We start from the raw sequence: 24,407 nt of genomic DNA, 5'->3' as shown, positions 1-24,407 counted from the left end.
GTTGCGTTACTGAAATGAATGCCCTTTTCGACGATATTCTCATTTTCCAAGTTTCACCTGTATGCAACACTTACTTGGTTTTAATTAGCAAGAGCTTGCTTAGAAGGGAAAGGCCTACAATTATTCCCAATTAGTTCAGAGGCCAGTGTGCTACTTGCTTGCAGTGCCAGGATAATTGTTCCACATGTTATGAAAAAATACCGTAATTTCAGAGCTGCTTAGGTCTGATGGACTGAGTTGAATTGTCTCTCTTTGGTATGTGTGTTTATTGGATTTTATGCATCTATGCATATATTTATATTCACAAACATAGGACAGGATACAAATGTATCACATTATACTCTGGCATATTAGAAAGAAAGTGAATGGCCAATTGCATGTCAAGCAATAGCGAATTATGAGTTCCAGACACCACACCTTCCGACACCAATAATCAATTGCTGCCCCAGGAAAAAAACCCTCCAGTGATATCCTGTGGTTTTGCTGCTCATCTACCAACAATGCCAGTTGAGGAGAGAACATTGTATTTCCTGTTTCCACATTTCTTTCAAATAGCTTCTTCCAAAGCCACATTCTTTTTCTAAATAAACATCTGTCTGTAGCTGGTATACATTTTTTCAACGTGAACATTCCTTTATAAGGAAATGCCTATCTGTCCAGTTTGTGTTTTCCCCCTCTTAGTAATAGACCCACACATAAGATGCACAACACAAAATGTAAAATGTCTCTAGTTTCCTTCTGTACAATATAAAACTACTGTATATTTAAAACTTTTTTCTTTTCAACGCCTTCCATTCTCCTTCCTGCTGAGCAAGACTCCTGAAGAGTTGTTTCACTTTTCTTTTTCTTTCTGAATCCCTGAAAATTAAAATAAAATCACTTTTATTTGGGAACTACCCGTCCAATCAAGGTTTGAAATATACAACCTCTGATACAGTTTTAACTGAATTGGTGGATATAAGAAATCCTCACCCATCACATCCACCTTTCAAAATTCATGAGAACCAAATGTTTTTCTCCAGACCACCTAGCATTTCTAGTTTTCAAATGACCTCATGGTTTCAGAATTCTTAATAGTAGGCGATTCTTCAAAGACATGGAAACAAATCCCTGACAGAGATCAAACCATGCTCTACAAAGGCTGAGTGCCTATATCTTCCTTAGCCATGGTGAACAGGCTTGATTCAGAATAGGAAGGGGCCTCATATGCCACCTGCATTATTCTAATGCTCGAGTAGAAAGAGGACAAACTGCCTAAAGTCTTGAGAAATGACAATGAAAGATTCACTTGCAGATGACTATTTCTTTCCAATGTGACCACTCTTTCTGACACCAGTCCTAGTTGTAAGATGAAACTGCAACTTTCAAAAATGTTTTTTGGGAATGAATAGAACACTGCAGACTGCATGCCAAGATATGAGGATTAGTGCAGTCTGTTGCTTACTTGTAAGTTAGTGATTGCTGGAAAAATATAAATAGGGCATTATCTGAACTGATAAAAGTTTTGTATCATGCACTATAAAACATACAGACCATCCGATAAAGGGTTTGATTTCATTTGAAATCTGGTGCATTTCTACATTAAAACCATTGCATAGATCACCTTACTGCTGTCTCTCTTAGTTATCTCAAGGATAAAAAATCTAAACCAAAGGGAATTAAAAGAATATATGCATTACCTTTCCATGGTTTCTGCAAGCTGCATTCTAGCAAGGAATTGGTTATCTTTGCGGATCTCACGAACAGCTCCCTTAAATTCACGTTTGTGCTTATGAATTAGCCGTTTTCTTTCCTGCTCTTTCTTATTGCTTTCTTGTTTTCTTCCAAATTCCAGGCTGAAATTATAAAGTACATTATCTCAAACACCCTTTCCTGCTGGACTTAACTGGAACTCTTTTTTTTGCATCAGGATCAACAACACTGCACACATATTGAGGACATTGTTACCACAGCAAATTAATTTCATAACATAAAAATCTGATCCATTTTTATATGGTTTAGCATATGTAAAGGTAAAAAACAGCAGAAATATTTCCACCTTATATATAAACTGTTATTTTTAATTTATGTAGCTTCTTCCAGCTATTAACAAGGTGATGCAGCCCCTAAAAATGCCTTTTATAAGCCAGTAAATTAAAGGCATTAGAATAAAGTTACAGAAATAAACTGGTGTTTCACAGTAGCAGCAGCAGCAAGGTCACAATGCTTTGCAATTCCCTTTCCTTACATAGTACTGTTTTAGTAGCATCTAGTGTACTAACCCTCAAATTAAGTGTCTGATTTACATAGGTGCATATCTACCAGAAGTCCCCCTAGGTCAGGCATCCCCAAACTTCGGCCCTCCAGATGTTTTGGACTACAATTCCCATCTTCCCCAAACACTGGTCCTGTTAGCTAGGGATCATGGGAGTTGTAGGCTAAAACATCTGGAGCGCCGAAGTTTGGGGATGCCTGATCTAGGTTTTTTGCACACCTCAGGTAGGCTTAGGGTATACTGATTAATTACTTTGACTTAGAGGCTGCCCTATGGCTAGATCACATGCCACACTGGCTGCTCTGAAACCACGAGAAACCATGTGGGAAGGCAAAATATGTGGTTAATTCTTATGCTACCCAAGGCAAAATAATTACTACCAGCCACATGGTTCCCAGTTCAAACATTAATGATTCAAGATAGAATGCAACCACTGGACCTTAGCTATATGTCTTTAGCTTTTCTTCCTAGTCTCATCACCTGAATTAATTTCACATGGAGCAGTAAACACTAAGCAATTATGTGGATTAAGCAGAGCTATCAATTCAACTTCAATTGTTGAACAGGGTTTGTCATGGATACAAAGTGTCCAGGTTTATTTGCAACACAGGCAACCTCCGTACATGACACTCAGCTGTATTTCTTCCAGAGCTAGAGACACTCACACTTTCACTATTTTGGGTGTGAACAGCTTCAAAGGCACTGGCTTTTTCTTTTCGCACACCAAGGGATAACGTTGCCCTTTGCTCTCCAGCTGTTTCAGAACACTGTCAAGCAGCTCCTGAAAATGAAACTCTGCTTTAAAAAGGCAGTTGAATAAAACGCAATAAAACAAATATACAGATACACTTATAATACAGTTGACATATACTTACAAAAAACTGTTAGTGAAATTGTATCTGAATTTGCCTGGTGCTTTCAAAAACGTTTTTGATAGTCTTCCAACAAAAGACGCCCACGTGAATTTAGTGGTCATGAAATAAGATAGGGGTCCTTTGAGGGATCAACAACCAGCTAAGGAACTGGAAGCGGTGGGTAGGAGCAAACAGTTCTTGCAATGGAAGCAAGCAGGCAGTTGGGGTCTATATCCGAGTGCTACTGATACACAAGCTGGTGTCAGGCAGTCAACGAAACAGCCAAGTTTGTGGATATCACCTAATTAATCAAGATGTGAAAATCCAAGTAGACTGCAAAGACCTCAAATGAGATCTCTCCAAACTGTGAGAATTGGCAAATGTTGGGTAAAGGTAAAGGGGCCCCTGACCATCAGGTCCAGTCGTGTCCGACTCTGGGGTTGCGGCGCTCATCTCGCTCTATAGGCCGAGGGAGCCGGCGTTTGTCCGCAGACAGCTTCCGGGGCATGACAAAGCTGCTTCTGGCAAACCAGAGCAGTGCACAGAAACGCCGTTTACCTTCCTGCTGGAGCGGTCCCTATTTATCTACTCGCACTTTGATGTGCTTTCGAACTGCTAGGTGGGCAGGAGCTGGGACCGAACAATGGGAGCTCACCCCGTTGCAGGGATTCAAACCACCGACCTTCTGATCAGCAAGCCATAGGCTCAGTGTGTGCAAAGTGTTACAGACTGGGTCAAAAGGCTACCTCTCCAACAGTGTGAGTGCATCCAAATTGTCAGTGACTAAATAGGAAATGTATTTCGATTGTGGAAGATAGCTCCATGAGGAAGGTAACTTAGTATGCAAATTTAATAATTCCTAGCACGGTATTAGCTTTTTCATCATACTGATTTTACATTCATCTGTGGTGTGATGCATTTGAAATACCATGCACAGTTCTGATTATCCGACTTCTAAAAGGGCATTGTATCAGAGGTGGAAAAAGCATAGGAGAGGGGAACCAAAGTAGTCCAGAAGATTGAATACCACCTCTCAAAAGGGCAGGCTAAAGTGTTTGGAGCTTTTTGCTAATAGGGAGAGAACTAAAGGGGAGGGAGAGATTCATAGAAATTATATATGGTGTGGAGAAAGTATTTCTCCCTCTCATAATACAAGAACCTGGGGTCCCACAATGAAATTGACTGTCACAACACTTAATTACACAACACATAATTGACTAATGGAATTCATTGCCACACAGTGCAATGATGGTCAATAGCTTAGATCAGGCTTCCTCAACCTCGGCCCTCCAGATGTTTTGAAACTACAATTCCCATCATCCCTGACCACTGGTCCTGCTACCTAGGAATCATGGGAGTTGTAGCCCAAAAACATCTGGAGGGCCGAGTTTGAGGAAGCCTGGCTTATATGGTTTAAGGAGGATTACACAAATTCACTGATTGTATTTCTATCAGCAACTATGGAATATAGGAGTTGCACAGAACCTCCCCTCCAAATTCTAAAGCTGCTAATAAAAAGCCCACTTTGGTTATTAGCTTGGTCACTTGCTCTTAGAAATTCTGTCAAGCAGTTTGCCTTTCCACACTGACCATTTTTGAGACGTCTAGCAAACGAAAGGACTCAGTGTACAATTTGGGTAAAGGGACCCCTGACCATTAGTTCCAGTCGTGACCGACTCTGGGTTGTGGCGCTCATCTCGCTTTATTGGCCAAGGGAGCCAGCGTACAGCTTCCAGGTCATGTGGCCAGAATGACAAAGCCGCTTCTGGCGAACCAGAGCAGTGCACGGAAACGCCGTTTACCTTCCCGCTGGAGCGGTACCTATTTATCTACTTGCACTTTGACGTGCTTTCGAACTGCTAGGTGGGCAGGAGCTGGGACTGAGCAACGGGAGCTCACCCCGTCACGGGGATTCGAACCGCCGACCTTCTGATCGGCAAGTCCTAGGCTCTGTGGTTTAACCCACAGCACCACCCGCGTCGTACAATCTGGTAAGGTACCACAAATGTGTCCATTGGGTGTCTGCCCCCCAGAATGCTTCACAGACTGAAACTCAGTGAGGCGGCAGCATGTTTTACCTGCAGGTGGTGAGGGTACCTAATCACTGGCATGTGCGTCCTAAGCAGCATTTGGGTGGGCTGCATTATTTCACTGAATGATGGAAGTGATCCATATGCAATTGCACATCTCTTCACCAGGTTCAGGCACAGGTCTAAGCATGATAACCTGTAAAACAATCGGTAGTGGTCATATCAAAAGCTTCAGTGACAAAACTGGCATTGCAATTTTAATGAAGAATTTAGAACAGTTGAAGTATCTACTTCTGCCCCACAATTAAATGAGAAAAGCTGCAGCACAATTTACAGGCGAATGTTCCCAGACTGTGCAAAGCAATTCTATTGACGGTTTCCCCAACCCACTGTAAAGTCTTGAAGTGCTTAGAGCTGTCTGACTGGTAAGGAGAGACAAAAATGCACACTGCTACTTTTAAATTTCTGTTCTTCAGCCAAGGAGCCCTGTAGGGCATACATGCCCTCTGTGGGCATGCTAAAAGGTAGTGGCTGGCCCAAAATCTTGCAGTGCCAGTAAGCCCTTACATACAAACTCCATGCTTTATCAGGTCTATTTAAACTATTATCACATTACATTTCACTCAACCTCCCTGGGTCTTGGGGACTCTAAGCATTAGTATAGGACTGCTTGCCCCTTGCTATCAAAGTCTGCATCTTCTACATCTTTATCATGGGAAGGCTGAGGTCAGCAGGGAGAAGAAATTACGTGTGGTTGTTGTTCCTCATCGCACCTGAGGGCACTAAGCAACGAGGAAGACGTTCCTCTAAGTAGCACCCTGTAGCCCTATTTCTGGGTCTGCACACATTATCCCCAAGGGATGTCCCCATGGAACTTCCTGCCCCACATTTCCTGCAGCTGGCATGGGGGCTGGACAAGATGAGCTCTGAGGTTTTTCAAACACATATGTGTCTGTGAACAATGGGACTGAAGCTGTCTTGAGCAGCAGCGGAATTCATCTGCAGACAGCTTTTACTCTCCAACAGCTGCAAGGCTGCACTCTCTAGTCTCTGAAGACTATGAAAGGACTATTTCTTCTGATTTGCTTGATATTAGAATGCTTCGTAGTAGTTTAGTCAGCTACCACTAACCAATTTCCTAAAGGCAAGGTGAAATATTTTGCCCACAATATGATTCTGTGTCTGTTGCTAAGGCACATAAAATACAGTTCTTTTATACTAAATATTTATGCACTGGATCTATATCAGCAGGAACACATTCTAGCATACCGTAGATGATTCATGCCTGTTCTGTCATCTTTATATCTAGTCATAATATGGAGTGGAAGGTGTTGTTTTTGCCAGGTATCTGCATCTGCTTTGTCAGTGACAACAAGTAAGTCTGAGCGTTTTCCTAGTGACACAAAAGGATGTACCAAGGGATAATCTGGAAGATAAGAACACACTCAGCGATTAGTTTTAATATCGCTGAATATCTTACAGTAGGATAAATTTCAAAATATTGAGAGACAGAATTCTAAAAAAATTCCAATGCACTAAACCAACTAGACTCAGAAGGGGGGGGGAGGGAAGAGATAGAGAGAACATTTATGCATATTCTCCCCAATAACCATACCTTGAACTTCTTTTTTTGGTATAGCCATGTAAAGAACTCCCAGGAGAAAATTGACAAGTTCTGGGATGAATCTTCGGGACAAGGATATATATTCTAGGAAGAGACAGCACACGAACAATCCTTTAACGACATCTTGCACTGTTGTTACTGCGCACTAAAGAAAAAATAGCACACGCAATTATGAAACACAGAAAACCAACTATTTATTCTAATTAGTCTCAGTTAGCAGGTTATCAGTACAGTGGTACCTCCAGTTGCAAACAGGATTCCTTCCGGAACTCCGACCACATCCCGAGGAATTTGCAACCGAGGTGCTGCTTCTGCACATGCAGCGAAACTTGGAAAAATACTTCTGGGTTTGCCACGTACGTATCCCAAAGGATACGTAACTGGAGGTGAACACAAGCAGAGGTACCACTGTACCTATAGAACTAGTTACAGGTGGGTAGCCGTGTTGGTCTGAGTCGAAACAAAATAAAAAAATTCCAGTAGCACCTTAAAGACCAACTAAGTTTTTATTTTGGTAGGAGCTTTTGTGTGCATGCACACTTCATCAGAAGTGTGATGTCTGATGAAGTGTGCATGCACATGAAAGCTCCTACCAAAATAAAAACTTAGTTGGTCTTTAAGGTGCTACTGAAGGAATTTTTTTATTTTGTACCTATAGAAGTTACTTTTCATTGCTTTAAAACATTTCTTTGAATGTGCTTTGATTCCTTGCCTTCCTGAAGGTTAAGAAGCATTCAATGAAAAAGTTTTGGAACCCACTGCAATGCATTAAAACTGAGGTGGGGAAGTCCCAGCCTCCGGTGTTTGAGCCGGCTGCAAGGGGGCAAGACGCTTTGCTTCATTCAAGAGGAGGAGGAAGGAAGAGGAAGAGCTCCTCACAGGGAACTGCCTTGGTGTTTGTGTTGGCTGCAGAGAGGCAATCTTCCTCCAAAGCCAGCATGGAAGTGCAGCAAACTGCTGGAGGAGGGACTGAGCATCCTGCCCCTTCTTCACCTGTCGATTGAAGAGACCCTCACAGGGTTGTTGGTTTTTTTTTGGGGGGGGAGTGTTGGCAGGGGGAAGAAGAGGGCAAAGTATGATAGAAGGTCAGGGAATGTTTTTAGTTTCACCAAGCAGGTGAAAAACCTCAGAAGGGGAGTAGTGAAAAGAATCTTACACAGCAAGAGAGGGATACGGAGGAACAGAAAAACAAATAATGAATCCCATTGCCTTGCAGTCATTTCACACAGAGGGAAGAGTGAAAGAGAAAGTGGTTGGCAGAAAGAGAAAGGGAGATGGCTCCACCTAGCACTGGGCCCTGTCTATCTCCACCTTGCAGCCTAACACATCAACACTGAGGAAATGCAGGCCAGAACTGAATAAAGGTTGCAAACCAATAAATTATAAGATGTCTCACAAACTCTTGTTGGACTGTATTAATGTCCACCTTTACAAAATAAGTCCTGAAAAATAAAAGTTCCAACGTCTACTAAAAGCCAAGACTGCTTTCACATGTAACTTGGAATTGGCAGCTGGGTGGAAACTCCCTGCCAAAAGCCGGCCTACAATTCCTGTGCAGGAGGCGACCATTTTAGCCGCATCCAATGGGCAATCACCAACATGTGGGTCCCTTTGGACCTGTAAGAGGGAGGAACAGGGTGTGGTGCACTTACTTATGAGGGTGGGGGCGGGACGGAACTCCCACGCGTCCTGGGTCATTGCCCATGCATGTGCAAGCGGAAGGTAATTTTGCAGCCTTGGAAAGTTATGAGGGAAGATGAGGCAGTACACCACAGCTTTACACAGAGTACAGAACGTGGAATCGAGTAACTCTTGGCAATCAAGCCCGAATACTTGATTATGTGGTGATGTGGCTATAGAAAGGAATGTGTGTAACCTCAGCAGAATGGACTTGAATGATCTGTGACAGCAACACTACAGATCTGGCATAAAAGCCCTGGAAAGCGAGATCTGCATGCATCTTGTTTTTGTTTTTTTTATAAAGGGGCACACATAAATGCTATAAATAAATGCTATAGTAAAAGGTAAAGGGACCCCTGACCGTTAGGTTCAGTCACCGACGAAACTGGGGTTGCGGCGCTCATCCCGCTTTACTGGCCAAGGGAGCCGGCGTACAGCTTCCTTAGTCAGTATGAACCAGAGCAGCGCACAGAAATGCCGTTTACCTTCCCGCCTATTTATCTACTTGCACTTTGACGTTCTTTCGAACTGCTAGGTTGACCGGAGCAAGGACCAAGCAACGGGAGCTCACCCCATCGTGGGGATTCGAACCGCCGACCGATCGGCAAGCCCTAGGCTCTGTGGTTTCGACCACAGTGCCACCCGCGTCCCTTATAAATGCTATAAATTGCTTTAACTCCCCATTCTTGGTCGGAACAATCCTGCATTGTAGTGGTCTCTTTTCCCATACATATGCACACACATAGATTGTCCTGTCATTCGGACTTGAAGCCCTAAAACTATGCAGAGAGATAGCTATGAAGTTATTATAATTTGCCGTTCTCCACTTGCTCATTTACCGTATCTCAGAACGGGTTCAGCTCTGCACATAATTACAACCCCTGCACCATTCACCCCATTTTCCACTATGGCTACTAAACCCAGGTAGTGGAAAGGTACTGTGCAGGGGCGGACGAAGACTTTCCACGGTCTGGGGCAGCAGCGTGGGCATGCACCCAGGGGCGGGGCATCGGCACACGTAGCACACATGCACGCCGTTGCCGCGCACAACACATGCACAGGAAGCGTGCGACATATGCGTCATGCACGCCGGCTCCGTGCATGCGTGCTACGCAGCAGAGCCACGGGCGGACGTCCCCGGCGCTATGCGGGGATGTTACCATCCGGGATCCTCCGCTCACAGCTGCAGCGGCTTCATCCCCGCAGCAGCTGTGTCCCTGTGTGGCGCTGGGGATGTTTGCCAGAGGTTCCGCTCTGCTGCGTAGCGGGGCCGTAGTCGGTGGAGCCCGGGGCGCCCCGACCCCATCGCCCCTCCCTTGCTACGCCCCTGGTCTTATGGTGTTCAGGGAAGTTCAACCTCAAATTATGTCCTCCAAGAGGAAGGAATGATATAAGGACTTTAGGCCGATGGTCTCTGTATATAGTCAAGTGCATTTACAAAGATGGTAACTTTGCACACAGTCAAGTGGTTTCATCTTCTTTTAGATGCCTAACTGCAGTTTCAATGGAAATCTTTACACATTTCAACTAGGTTATTATAGAAAGATCTGTGTCATTAACAATATTGTGGACATACCTTTGTGAGTAGCTGGCTCATATAAACCAAACACGGTGTTACCACCGGATGCCAGAAATCAGAGGTTGGAAAAAGTACTGCAATAATTTTCAAGTATATAAGCTGAAAGGAAAAATATTCAGTCAGTAACAGTGGTAAATTACATTACCAACTGCTCAGCAAGCTATCTAAGGGGATGGTCACGCCCCATTTCGCATTGCCCTCGCAGCAGGGAGCTTGAGCTGTTTTTGTGGATTCCGTTGCCCTGTCACTGCAGCCATGTAACCATGCAGAAAAGAAATGGCTCAAGTGAAGCAACAGTTTTCTACATCTGCTCCCTGCAGTTCCAGTTTCATAAATTGCTAAAATACCACAAGACCTAGCCGCTCAGAAGCAGCTGATAGGTCCCCAAGTTTCATGGTGCATGAGGGTTAAACTCATTTGAAGTCACTGGACATTCAAGGGAATGTGTTATAAATGCTATATCAGGGGTCAGCAAGGTTTATCTTGCTTGGGCTGGATTGCATGTGCGCGCCCGCGATTTTCAGTAGTTGTGCATGTGCAGATGCAATTTTCGGCGCCACAGAAGCAAGTCCCCGCGCTGTACCGGTTTAGCGCAGTGCGCAAGTGGGTGGCTTGGTTCAGGGGCTGCTCATGGGCTGGTCAAACAACCTCCGTGGGCCGCTTCTGGCCCATGGGGCTTAGGTTGCTGACACCTGCACTATACCATAGAACATCCATATGTTTATGCACATTATACTAAAAGAAGTCAACTTGTCTTAAGAAATCACTATTTTTTATTATTATTTCTTAAATTTGTATACTGCCCTATACCCCTAGATCTCAGGGCGGTTCACAAATACTGTAAAATTTGTGCATGTCTCCATTCTACTTTCCTCACTCAGAAGGAACAGTGAGACGGCCAGGCCTTCTTGGTCAGTCACGCTTGGCCCAGCTGTAATCTGGCAGAACAGTCCCCTCAGTGGCTGTTCCACCATGCTTTTAATATTTCAGGTAGGACCTCCAACAAAAAGATATACCATATCTAACTCTGGAAATGCCGCATGACCTTTCACTGCTAGAATTTCTTCCATGTCATGAGTAGCATCTTGAAGGACACGTTTAACATGATCACTTGCAGCTTTAGGGAACATCTGGCAAAGATCATACAAGGGCCTGTTAAGAAGAAGCTCAAGTCAGATTTAAGAACAACATTTAATGCCCTTTTAATTCCAAAAGAAGAATGAACTATTGTTTACAGCCAAAACAATACAGTATTTCTCAGTGACTTAGAAAACAGACATATTCATAGTCTACAGCACTTTGTCACTAGAAGAGACTGAAAATGGGACAATTTCCCACATGTCAAAACATGGGCACCAATACCTCATAGGTCAGTACTACAGATCAAAAAGCCATGACACATTACAGTGAGGTATGGGAGCTCCTTTGTCTGTTCATATTTTTACTTTTTGTAGTGGGGCGGGGGAGATGAGTGCTTCCAGTAGCAGCCAGGAACCATAGTCTCTGCTCGCATAATTTCTTTATTATATTTCTATCCTGTCCTTTCTCCCTATGGAGCCCAGGGTGGCAATAAAATGATTGCAAGTTTCATTTTCATAATATTTAGGTAGCTGCTACACTGACCTTCTGTCTTGAGTCAGTGATCAGCTGGACATATAAAGGATGACCTTTAGGGATTCTGGTCCTGAGCTGCCTAGGACTTTGTATACTAGTTTCAGCACCTTGAACATAGCCTGGTAGCCAACTAGAGCCAATGCATTTTTCTCAATAGCAGGGTAACATGATGGCAATAGTCTGCCTCAGTGAACAGCCAAACAGCCAAATTTTACATTGGCTGCAGTTCCTGGGCCAAGCTGAGGGATAGCCTAACACAGAGAGCATTACATCTGCACAGCTGCAAGCCATGCCTATCTATTAAACCAGGCATCCCCAAACTGCGGCCCTCCAGATGTTTTGGGCTACAACTCCCATGATCCCTAGCTAACAGGACCAGTGGTCGGGGAAGATGGGAATTGTAGTCCAAAACATCTGGAGGGCCGAAGTTTGGGGGTGCCTGTTTTAAACCAAAATTTAAAAACTAGTTGACACACTGGCTGAAACTAACCTTAGGTCTGGTACAGCTAAGCAAAGCACAGGGAGTGAATTTGTGTCAGCAAAAAGAGCAGCAAATACAATAAAATTTGTGTGTGCTGGAGACAATTTACATTGAAATAAAAAAATATTATACTTACATTACCAACTTATCAACAGTTTTCAGATCCGGAGGCGTCTGACGTGCCAGCTTCCCAACATACTCCAGAAGGAATTCAAACAGTTTCTACAGGATAAGTTTTTAAAAAGTAAATGAACTCTGGAATGCAAAGTACTTTGTTCCCTTCAATTAGCAAAAACTGCCCCCCCATATTGATGTGTGAATAACGTACATGATCACAAAAACATACCTCTAACTTTGCTTTGTTTCCCATTGCAAGGCTTGGATGATTAGACTTCCGAATTCGTTCAATTACAAGCAGTTGTTCTTCTGTCGTTCTTCCCAACAATTCAGCTTCAAGTTGCTCATAAGATTCTGGAGCTATTGTAAAAATGAAAAACATATAGCTAGCTTACACGCAACAAAGCTCAAACAATATGCCATAGAAAAATTGCACTATGGTTACAAAACAAAGACTAAAATTTCCCTTTGCCCTGAAGCTAAAGAATATGGGATCCAGAGTGGCACCTTTCAGGAATTCCTGTTCTCTGGACAGCTAAGTAAGGTGTGATAATCCCTTGAGCTGGCTCTGGCTAAAACTGAAAAAACAGAGGTAACCTTGAAGGCTGGGGCAGCTACCTCCAAGTCTCTTCATCATGCTGCACCTGCTTTCCCCCTCATCAGGTTGTTTTAATATGGCATCATCATCTTTATGCAGGAGAATGTTGGAAATTAAGTGATGCAATCCACTTTAGCAATTTTAATGACATGCATAAAAAACTGTTTTAGGTTTTAGAGGCTCAGAGCACTACCACTCAATTTTTTGCTTGTGAAAAGTGCCAACCACTCAGAGAGCATCAGATTGAATGAGTGGGGCTCATTCAAGAACAGAAACACCCTTTGAGGTTTACTCAACTGGGTGTGGTTCAGGAGAGCACAAGCCTAATGCAGAGATGGCTTTAGTAATCAGAAGGTGGTAGTTAGCTCACTTTCGTAGTCCTGCCCCTGGTGTTTCCTCCGAATCTGACATAAGTTCCACTGTTCCTCCTCTTTCTTAGGCATCTAACAGGCCAAATTCCACATTTCCCCCATGTTTTGTGGTTAAACCAGAAGGCAGCAATGTAAATGCTGTTTAAGATTTGAACTTTCAAGAGATTATTTTATCATGTTTTAGATGATGTTTTTTTCCTGAAAAACCAGACCACACTATATTCCACCAGTGAACTAGAAGCAGTGCTCTCCTCTACAGAAAGTACATAATGCAATTTGAATACAGATGTTTCTTCCTACCAGCAAACAAATATGGCACCTCCAGTTTTGCAGCTTCTCTTTTGGCATCTTGCTTCTTCGTATGCAATTCATTCTTGCTTCCTTCCCCCCTTCCCCTTTTCTGTTCTTCACTAGCAATGGCTTCCTCTTCAGTTTCAAAATCAGAGGCGCTGTCAATATCGTCAATATCGTCAGCACCACTCACAGCTTCTTCATCACTTTCCTCTCCATCACTACTGCCTCCGTCTTCTCTCTCCACACTCTCTTCCTGGTCTTTATCATCGTCAATATTCAGCTTGCCATCCTATTTAATAGGTTGAATTATATTAATCAGCGGAAATCTTTAGGCATTAAAGCAGAGGTTGCTTCTCAGTGAAGTCTCCTACTTGTTTGACTGGTGGAGACTCTGGGGATGATCTCCCTGCAAACTATGGGGAGGGAAAAACCTTTGAGAAGAAAAACCTGGCAAAGAGTATGGCTCAGAAAATGCCTCCCCACTTACTCTCTCCCTAGAAGCAGTTGCGACTGACATACCGGTAGCTAAAAAAAGGGACAGTCAACAACAAAGAAAGTGTCCACAGCAAAATAGGCAGGTCCAGGACCACTCTGATGAAATAGTAGGGGGAGAATTGACAGCAAAACAACTTCTCAGTTCTCCCTACTTGCTTCCATTCAGTGGTCCAGCTGCTAGGGTGCAATGGAGCACTGCCCCAAAAGAAACATTAGCTCCATTCCTCTTGAGCCGCAGACTATCTCTGGTCAGACCATCCCTCTATGACTCCCACTGGGGGTATTACTGAAGGGGATGGGTCCAAGATACAGGGTGTCAGGCTGGGGGAGAAAGCAGACTTCCCTGTGCAACACCATGACCAGCCGTACAACTACAAGGGATTTAAATTCATGTGCCAGCAATGTTGCATACCTAGTCTTCAAAGTAATTTGAAGGCCTCTGCAATTTGCTCCCAAGGTTAGCATGGCTGGATTGTGATCTTTTTGTTTCAGCTTCTTTAAAAACTCAATGAAAAAACATGTACCTTATAAGAAAGCATACGCCTGTCATCTTTATCAAGGAGGAATCCATCTACCAAATCATCAGCTGATATGTGCTTGAGTTTCTTTTCTTTCTCAGGCTCATCTCCACGCATCCGACGTAATCTGTCAGCCTGCAATGTAAAATATGTTGAGAAGAATAACATTAACAGCTAGCCTAATTTTTATCACAGAAGGTATGATGAAATTTTGCTACAATGGTGCCAGCATTCAATTAATGATGGAGGCATTCATATTTGTCAGTGATGGGGAACAATTTTGGTACAGTAAGCCAGATCTTTATATGTCCCCACCCCATGAGGTGGGACCCAGGTGGCGCTGTGGGTTGAGTCTAGGCTTGCTGATCAGAAGGTTGGCAGTTCGAATCCCTGCAACGGGGTGAGCTCCCGTTGCTCGGTCCCAGCTCCTGCCCACCTAGCAGTTCGAAAGCACATCAAAGTGCAAGTAGATAAATAGGGACTGCTCCGGCGGCGGGAAGGTAAACGGCGTTTCCGTGCACTGCTCTGGTTCGCCAGAAGCATCATGCTGGCCACATGACCCAGAAGCTGTCTGCGGACAAACGCCGGCTCCCTCGGCCTATAGAGCAAGATGTGCACCGCAACCCCAGAGTCGGACACGACTGGACCTGATGGTCAGGGGTGCCTTTATCTTTACCCTATGAGGCAATCTGTCTGTCAAGCATCTAATGTCATGACAATGCCAGGTTACTGACAGGTGGACAATCCCCATCCAACTGACAAAATTGTCCAACAGGGTATGGGGATGAAACTGCTTCACCAGGAACACACTGGAGAAGCAGCACCCAGCAGGTTCAATCCTCCTGCTGCAGGAGTCTGCTTCACCAGCAGGGACCAAGCTGGCAGAAGAGCACGCAACAGGACGGACCTTCATTAGTCCTCCATCAGCTGATATAAGCTGGGAACATCAGCTGATGGGCAGAGTTTGGGGAAAGAGCCTTTCAGATCAACTTGGCCAGGTTGGAACTGATTATTCCAGTAAATTAAGATCTACATGAATCAAATTTAACATAAAACATGCATAATCTGTTGATTACATTTGTATCTTGTCCAAAACATTCAGGACAGAATACCCCAATTTTATCCTTATAACCATCCTGTGGTTAAGATGTAGGTTGGACTAGTTTAAGGTCAATCTGAAGTCTAAACCAAACACTCTAAACCACTATAGCACTCTGGCTCTAAAATTGTGCAAAGAAAATTTGATATTTATGTATTCAATATCCAGGCCTCCCCTAATCAAAATCCGTGTGGTTTACAAATGATCAATAAAATACACAAAATACAATTCAATAAAACAACTTCAAATCCAGTTACATAAAAACTCAGAACTTAGCATAAAACCAAACCAAACAGTGTTAAAATGCCTAAAATCCATGTAAAAACCAACTCAAGAAGCAGCAAAGGGAGAAAAACAAGTTAAGTGTCCAGATCTAAAATGAACTAAAATGAAGCTAGAATTAAAAGGCCTGGGAGTGTTAAAAGGTTTCACGTAGCGTAAACTAGACAATGTAGGTGCCAGGTAAGCCTCTCTGGGGAAGGCACTCCTGGGAAGAATGTTGTCTTTAGTGGTTACTTGTCCAGCCTCAGCTGGCAGGGGGACCCAGAGAAGGGACTGCAGTGAAGGTCTCCAGGTCTGGGCAGGTATATATGGTAGGAGAAAATCCTTCAGCTATTTCAAGTAAAAATATTTCATGGATATTTATGGCACCTTGTATATTCACAGTCACTGAAAACAGTTTATTATTATGTGGAACACAATACACAAACATCATACCTCTAATTGGAGGAGTCTCGTTTGCTCTTCCTTTGCTAACTCTTCTTCTGTTTTCATCCTACCAGAGGGTTGTGCCTTCATTTCAAACCCAAGCTCCCGAACTATCATATCATATTCATCAGGCTGTGGGGAAAAAAATAATCACAAACAGTAACAGTAACAGTCATTGTGCTGTGCTCTACAATACGAACCTAAGAGTAGCCCTGCTGGTTCAGGCCAAAGGCCCATCTAGTCCAGCCGCATGCTCTCACAGTGGCCAACCAGACACATGTGGGAAACTCACGAGCAGGACCCACCCAAGTGAAACAGTGCTCTCCCCAACCTCTTCTTGCAAACCCTTCATGTTGCATTTTTTTCGGGTTAAGAACGCGGCAAACCCGGAAGTGTTTACTTCTGGGTTTCGCCGTGCGCGCATGTGCAGAAGCGCCGCTCTGGTTATGGACTTTTCGGGGTGCGAACGACACCCTGGAACGGATCGTGACTGCAACCAGAGGTACCACTGTATTCAGAGGCATGCAGCTCCAACAGTATGTTGAAGAAACTGGACATGAGAAAGGGTTAATTTCCTTTATGAGTGTAAACTACCCCATGGATGAGCTAATTCAAGGTGCATGGTCAGCCAAGCCAGTTGCTATGGTAATGCCCAGGGCAACAACCATATCTGTGATTAATGTTGTATCAGCTAATTCAATAGTTTCAGGTGTCAATCTGTTAGTCTGCAGCTAGTCTGTTAGTCAATGTTACTTTTGTCCAGTGTTACATCTTGAATTACTGAACTTATTTAGAGCAACGGAGATATCCTGTACTTGCATGTATCTGTATATATAAAGCCTACAAGCTGTATATATCTACGTCCAGAACTGGTTTACTGAGCCTTATCTTCTGCAACAGTAAACTATCTGAACCTTTTTCTGTGTGGTGACTGGAACTGGGAGCAACTTCCATTTCTTTGGCATAAAAGTTTGCATTAAAAACCTTGAAGTATTTCATTAACATCTATTTTAACTCCCAAACCAGGAAGCATTATAACTTCATTACAATTTTTCTTACATTTACTTCCCACCTTTCTTCTGTCATGGAATCTAAGGCAGTGTACATATGACACTGCAAATAGCTGCCTAGACCCAGACAGGACTCACGAACATCTCATTAGTTTGCAATGGAATCCTATACATGTCTATGTGGAAGTAAACCCCTTTGTGTTCCATGGGACTTACTAGGTGCGGATTGGATTGCAAGCTTACCTACTTACACGTCCACCACTGAAACAGTTGAGAATCATCTACAAGAATGCACAAGTTGGCGGCCTGCACTCTTCACTTTTTTTTGAAGGACACAAGAACAAACACTTGATTTTATCTGTAACAGACTGAATGCCTTCAGAGACAGGTACCTTAACACTTGGAATTTCTGAGAAGGGAGGGTGGGCTATTCCATTAGCTGACACACCAGATGCCTCCGACTATCCATCTACTGTCACCTAGCAACTGCCATTCCATCAAGCTACTTGAACTGTTTCCATACCAGATGGTTATTTAAAAACTTTAGCTTTAAGAACTGGTGCCCAAGTTTATCCCTTTTTTTTCTCCTCCCTTCAATATTGTGTGTGTGTCTTTTAGATTGTAATCCTGAGGGCAGAGACTGTCTTTTTTAAAAATTCATCTGCAATATAATTTAGAATTTTTGACTGAATAAGAGTAAAAAGGCTTTAGATAAATAAGGAAGATCCAGATTTACGGAGCCTGGAGAGAGGAGGACGTGGCAAAGCAGAATCTAGACTATCACCTAAATGCACAGGACGTTAAGAAAGAGCAGGGAAGCATGCTAAGAGAGTACCACTAAAATTCACAAAGCTTCAGTTTTTCTCTTTAATTCCATACAGGAATTTGAAGTAAAACTGGATAGCAAGTAAAATAAGGTTTACCTTGAGCTTTTCCTCTTGATTTTGTCTTTCCAGCTTTGGGCTCTTGTGGAACAGAAAGCCTTGAACCTCCTTCCAATCATTGTTAAGTTTTTCTGTAAGCTCCAAAGTATTTTCCCTCTGTGTTTGCCGCTCCCTCTAAATAGAAAAAAGAACAATTGTGGTAAATGGTCTATCATACAGCTAGTCTTTAATGTGCAAACTCCTCTCTTGAAAACCAAGAGAAACTGAAATTGTACACAGCCAAAACAGAACCAAATTGAACACTGCATCTCACAGAAAATGGCACATATTGGTTAACATTGCTTGTTTTATTTCATTTTTTAATTTCAAAGGAATTCAGATTTAGTACAAGAAACCCAGAGTTTACCCTTTCCTGTTTGGATTTTGCTATCAGTTCTTCAATGAGCTCCTTCCGTGACTTAGGTTTTTTATCTTCTTCGTTTTCCTTCCCTGTGATGGCTTTCTTGCAGAGAAGTCCACCACCTCCAAAGTGAGCAGCTGTTAATTCCGCTAGAAATGAAAGAATGAAGCTGCTTAGGAAAAGGTCAACTGAGGCTTCAATCCTAACCCCATTTATTGGAGAAGAAGCTCTATTGAATTCAATAGTGCTTACATCTGAGTAAACATGGTTAGAATTCCACTGCAAAAGTACCAACTAAGCCAGCAATGTTTGCTAAGAACCCAAGGATATTTTTTCTGTGTCCTAGGAAACACTAAGGAGTTTTACATGGTATCTCTAGGGGTGGCATGTCCAAAAATTTCTCCAACTCTAGAGACTGTGCTAAATGAAATAAACAGGACATTTTTAATCATATCTGTCATTACTCCTTCGCAAAGTAGACCCACTGAAATCAATGGACTTAAAGCCTATTAGTTTCAATGGATCTACTCAACTTACGTTAGCTATCACACTATAATTTTAACTTCTGAAAGTAGAGTTTTAAATACAGTCATACCTCAGAAGTTGAACAGAATCCGTTCCGGAATCTGTTCGACTTCCGAAACGTTCAACTTCCAGAGCGCGGCTTCTGAGTGCCTGCAGGAAGCTCCTGCAGCCAATCAGAAGCTGCGGAAGCCCCATCAGAAGCCCAGCTTCCAAAAGAACGTTTGAAAACCAGAACACTCACTTTTGGTTTTCGATCATTTGGGAGCTGGAACGTTTGACTCCCAAGGCATTCAGGAGCCGAGGCATGACTGTATGGGTGTAAAATTAGAGCATGTGCCAAATTTTAGTTTCATGTTCCATCACACTTTTGGATAACTGTAGCTACTTGCATCTGAAAAACTCCACCATTGCAATAAATAGAAAATGTGCTGCCTTATGTAACACACAATTGCCGTATAGTAGGACATATGTACCACTCTGCCTTTTTGACCCTCCTTACCTGAGAGCATTCCTCTTTCTTCAGTGTCGCTGTCACTATCAATAGTATCATTACATTTTTCAATGTCTGCTAGAGAATGGCCATAGTGGGTTAAATCTTCATCTTCATTGAGATTATATATATTTTTCTTTTCATAATTTTTCTGTAACAAAACAAAACAAATCAGTAAGTGTTTTTTGTGATCTTTGGTAAAATGTTAATTCCTATCCACATTGTCAAGACATTGAGATATTGTGCCTATACTTCGGTTAAGTAAAGAAGCTTAGACTTCTGGGTAAGGCCTGGAATCAAGAGAAAGTAGTTCTCTATCTAGAAGGGTATGTAGAGAGTAAATGTAGAAAAGTACATTCCTGGCTGCAGCTAAAATGTCAAAGTCAACATATAGGTGATGGGAGATTTCCTCCCCTCTGAATGGTTTTACAGAATCTGGGATATGGCAATTACATATAAATGCACTATGACTGACGGGCAATGGATTCTATGAAAACAGGTATTGGAGAGACAGGCAACTTTTTTGGGTGTGTGTGTGTGGGGGACAAATTTAACAATGATGTAAGATCATATTCATTATTTAATTGAAATATGATTTGGTGGAAATGATGCTTTTCTTTTTTGTATAACTATAACAACAATTACCCTTGTAAAATGGCCCAATACGCAATTCATAAAACACACTTTTCGATCAGGTATTTGTTTTATAGCTGTGCAACTGTGAGCTGTTTATCCACAGTGAAAACAAGCAAAGCTCAAACCCATGGTCTGAAAGCATGCAGTCAAACACATTTATATTTCATCATACACCTTACGGTAGGAACAAAAGCAATATTTCAAAGCTTATAACTTTTGCTTTTCCTATTATCCTTTCCCTCAGCAGGAAACACTGTCTCTTCCTTCATGTTGCTCACTTAATCTCTGCTCTGTAGTTCTCTTAACTCTTATCCACATACATATTTTAAGTTTTTCAAGTGACTTTGATGTCTAATTTACATATGGCATTTGCTAGACAGACCCAACAAAATTCTGCAAAATGAATAAATGATAAAAACCACCTTGCTGCAGAGAAAGCAAACTTTCAGATGGCTTAACCATCGTTTACCTGAACACCAAGAGCCATATGCCAGCTTTCAATTCTTCCCTTGTTTCTTCCTTCCTCTTCCTTCTATACACGCTTTTGCTGCCCTTCTCACATGATACAAGTAATGACCAGTTGGCCTTATGTGCTAAACTAACAGCCTATTTTTCAACACCTCCCTTAAAATATATTTTGGAGTAGGTGAAGAATTGCTTATAATCCAAAAGAATTTACAAAAGCAGAGGGGAAGAAAAGAACAATAGCCCATGGAAAGAAATAGAGAGAAGCACGGGGAAAGTGGGGGAGGAGACAAAAAAATACTGTAAAAGAAAAAAGCCACCATCAGGTTTGGATTGCAGCAGGAGAGCAATGAAGGAGCTGAATGAAACGGAGGTGTGTGTGTGTGGAGGAGACAGCCTTCAATGACGCAGTTGTGTGTCTGTGTGTGAGTGAAAAGAGGATAGAAAAGCGAGTCAGCCTTTCCAGCAGCAGAACTGAGGAAGGGGAAGGAAAGAGGGAGGGGAGCACTCGACCACCCTCCTACCCCTCTTTCTGGGGGAGGGGGAGATGAGCCCCACCCCCACCTCTTACACACCCGGCTGAGGGAGGGGGCGCCTGCGAGGGCGGAAAGCGCCCTGAGGCGAAAGTGTGCAGGATCGTCTGCCAGCTCGCCCTCCTGCGCAGGTGAAGTTGAGCCGAAGGGTGGCGGGGAGGAGGAGGGTGTGGAGGGGCCGATGCTGCTACCTCTCCCGCTCGTCCCCCCCCTCTGCGGCAGCAGCAGCAGCACCATTTCGTTCGCTCCTCAAAAGCTGCTGTTTCTTGCCGCAGCCGCCTGCCTCTCTCGTGTCCAGCAAGCGTGTCTCTTTAACCCCATAAGGGCTGGGCGTGTCCGTGCCTCTTCCAGCCTCGGAGAGTCCACCATTTCGGAACCAGTGAGCGGGAAGCCCCGATGGGGTTAAAGAGGCAAAAAGGGGGAGTGGAGCAGAGTCGCAGAAGCAGCCGGTGCCTCGTCGGCTCCCTTTGCCCTGCATGGCAGCACTTCCACTCCTAGCTTGGGCAAGGGGAGGGAAGAGCGCGTCAGGTGGGGGCAGTGAGCAGGGAGGAACGAACCCCCGTTTCTCCCTCCCCACCGCCTCGCACAGAGGACGCATAGGACGGGGTCTCCAAACTCCCGGTCCTGTGCCTTTCTCCGCCTCTGCCCGCTTCACCCGAGTATAAGCCTAGGGCGGCTTTTTCAGCCCATTTTTTGGGCTGAAAAAACTCGACTTATACTCAGGTATATATGGTACTTTCAATTAACTGTGCATAGGATCACAGTTTAATGTTACTGGAAATTTTGTTTGGTAAGAGAGAAAGGGAACTACAAACCTCTTGGAGAAGTGGAAAAAATTGGTCTTAGTAAAATGTGGAATTAAGTTAGAACATATCTTCAACTTTGCTATAATATTACTTAGTAAAAATACAGCTCAAATGTTGATGCAATTCAATATTTATTTATAAGATAAGAGGAAATTTCTAAAGAGTTGCCAAGTCACTTTCTGAAATCATTTTCATTTGTTACCTGTTGTTCCAAAGCAAACCTCTTCATCATTTTTTCTTCTGGACTTATTTTGGTATCATATTCGCCAAAACGTTTGTCTTTAAAGACATTGGATTTTTCCTTGTCTTTGTATTCTTTCTGCAAAGTCTGAATACGCTGAAAAACAAAATGCCACTATATTAAGGCAGAGACAAATACTACTCAAACAGGGCACCAATAAGCAATAGCCAAACATGTTACAAGCCATATGTTATTAGATTACAATGCTACCTGCTTATACATAATGTGTTTTCGGGCTTTTTAGCTGCTCACCTGCTGGTTTTTAGTTCTCACACTGTTTTCCCCAGCCTGAATTATCCTCTTGACCAAGACGCAAAATTAGGTGATGCTTGGTTAGGAAAGGTAAAGGGACCCCTGACCATTAGGTCCAGTCGTGACAGACTCTGAGGTTGCGGCGCTCATCTCGCATTATTGGCTGAGGGAGCCGGCGTACAGCTTCCGGGTCATGTGGCCAGCATGACAAAGCCGCTTCTGGCAAACCAGAGCAGCACACGGAAGCGCGGTTTACCTTCCCGCTGTAGCGGTACCTATTTATCTACTTACACTTTTGACGTGCTTTCGAACTGCTAGGTTGGCAGGAGCTGGGACCGAGTAACGGGCGCTCACCCCGTCGCGGGGATTCGAACTGCCGACCTTCTGATCAGCAAGCCCTAGGCTCTGTGGTTTAACCCACAGCGCCACCCGCGTCCCATAGTTAGGAAACACATGAACTATTCTTACCTTTAGCTCATATGAATTTGCTTTTAGACATGTCCCATCTCCCCGCCAGGTCACTTTCCACCAACTGTCCTCTGAAAAGGATTCCAGGTTAGGGAAGGCAGATAAAGACTACTACAAAGCCTGCTTTAACTAGGCTCCCCCAAAATCCCCCCTCACCTTTCTTTCACCAACTGCCTTATGGCAAAGGTCATGATGGGTTTTTTTTTAGCATGCCAGTATTATTTACTGTATAGCGTTTGCTAAAATTAATTTAATGTCATTTGTAAGCGCCTTTGAAAGATTTGTATCCCACATCATACCAAGACATGGAGTGTTGCAAAACTGTCTGGCCCCATTTTCAGGTATGCATTTAGCAAGAGCACAATCTACACCTCATGCATTCCTAGCCAACAGAGACTCGAGGCACAGTCAAGAGTCTCTTGCCATCTAATCGCAGGTGATCTTGTAGGTGAGCTCCATACCAGTTATGACAGATGAGGTTGCTGAACACTTTGAGGCTGGTGTGTTGTTTAGGAGTTTTGTTGCTGCTAGTGATATTACTTTTGTATCTCTTAGATCTTATTTTGATTGATGTGGAAATTGAACAATTTAGCTGTGTACTTGCACATGCTCAGGACCGCCTCTCCACACCATCTGAGGCCTTTCTTCATAAGCCTCCTCCACGAGAGGTCTGGAAGGTGGCAGCAGGATAGAGGGTCTTTTCTGTGGTGGCTCCCAGTTTGTGGAAAGCCCTTCCCAGGTAGGATCTTCATAATAACCCTTTAGGTGCCTGGCGAAAACCTTTCTCTATAAACAGGCCTTAGGTCGATTATACAATATGTGGCCTTTTAAAAGTGGGCGGTATATCTTTAATGTATCTCACGCCCCCCCCACCAACCCGGTCTTAACGTATCTCTGCGGGTTTTGTTTGTTTGTCAGTCGCTTCGGGCTGCAACGGCTAAAATAAAGCGACGAGCAGACTTAATAATACATCATCATCATCATATTCACAACTTCGGAGGCACGTGTCTACGGCGGCAGCCAAGGGCTCACCTTCCTGTGGGCCTTAGAGCGCGTGACACCCGGCAGCCCCACGTCGTGCCTCGTCTTCCTGCCCAAGATGTGGAACTTCTGCCTGTTGACCTTCACCTCGAAGGGGTTGCTCGACACCGAGGGGGCAGCGGCGGCGGCGAGGCCCTGAGCCCGCTTCGCGGCGCCACCACCGGCCCCCTTCCGCTTGGTCGCTTTGCCCATCGCGGCGGCGGCGTCTCACACGGAGCGGCGCTCCCGCAGTTCTCTCCCGTCGACGGAGCTCACCCAACCCCACGAGCCCCGAAAGCCAGCAGCTCACGCCGTGGGTCGAACGTGAGCCTCTGCGCGGCAACTCTCGCTCTCTAGTGTC

The 24,407-nt window shown here is 43.8% G+C and overlaps 1 protein-coding gene across 1 annotated transcript; it reads right to left on the bottom strand.

The window, feature by feature from the left end:
• Positions 1–242: 242 nt before the first annotated feature.
• NOP14 (NOP14 nucleolar protein) lies at positions 243–24,407 on the bottom strand. The gene is made up of 18 exons (XM_035113142.3): positions 24,059–24,407; positions 22,268–22,402; positions 19,635–19,776; positions 18,617–18,759; positions 18,250–18,384; positions 16,326–16,448; positions 14,516–14,644; positions 13,503–13,785; positions 12,463–12,593; positions 12,253–12,338; positions 11,038–11,173; positions 10,019–10,120; positions 6,754–6,907; positions 6,408–6,564; positions 5,187–5,334; positions 2,920–3,035; positions 1,680–1,835; positions 243–858 (listed from the first exon to the last, which is right to left on the bottom strand). Exons 1-18 carry the CDS (start codon positions 24,257–24,259, stop codon positions 765–767), a joined length of 2,571 nt encoding a protein of 856 aa, XP_034969033.3. The 5' UTR covers positions 24,260–24,407; the 3' UTR covers positions 243–764.

The sequence above is a fragment of the Zootoca vivipara genome, chromosome Z1, assembly GCF_965207765.1.
Source record: "Zootoca vivipara chromosome Z1, rZooViv2.hap1.1, whole genome shotgun sequence".
In the NCBI taxonomy this organism is placed as follows: domain Eukaryota; kingdom Metazoa; phylum Chordata; class Lepidosauria; order Squamata; family Lacertidae; genus Zootoca; species Zootoca vivipara.
Note: the sequence above shows the minus strand (reverse complement) of the source record. Positions and strands in the feature narration are given on the sequence as shown.

Coding starts and splice junctions, on each gene's coding strand:
- NOP14 (XM_035113142.3), bottom strand. CDS start 24,259: ATGGGCAAAGCGACCAAGCGGAAGGGGGCCGGTGGTGGCGCCGCGAAG. Junction 6,565..6,753: donor ACCAAAAAAAGAAGTTCAAG/GTATGGTTATTG, acceptor CTTATCTTCCAG/ATTATCCCTTGGTACATCCT. Junction 3,036..5,186: donor GGTACCCTCACCACCTGCAG/GTAAAACATGCT, acceptor TTTCATTTTCAG/GAGCTGCTTGACAGTGTTCT.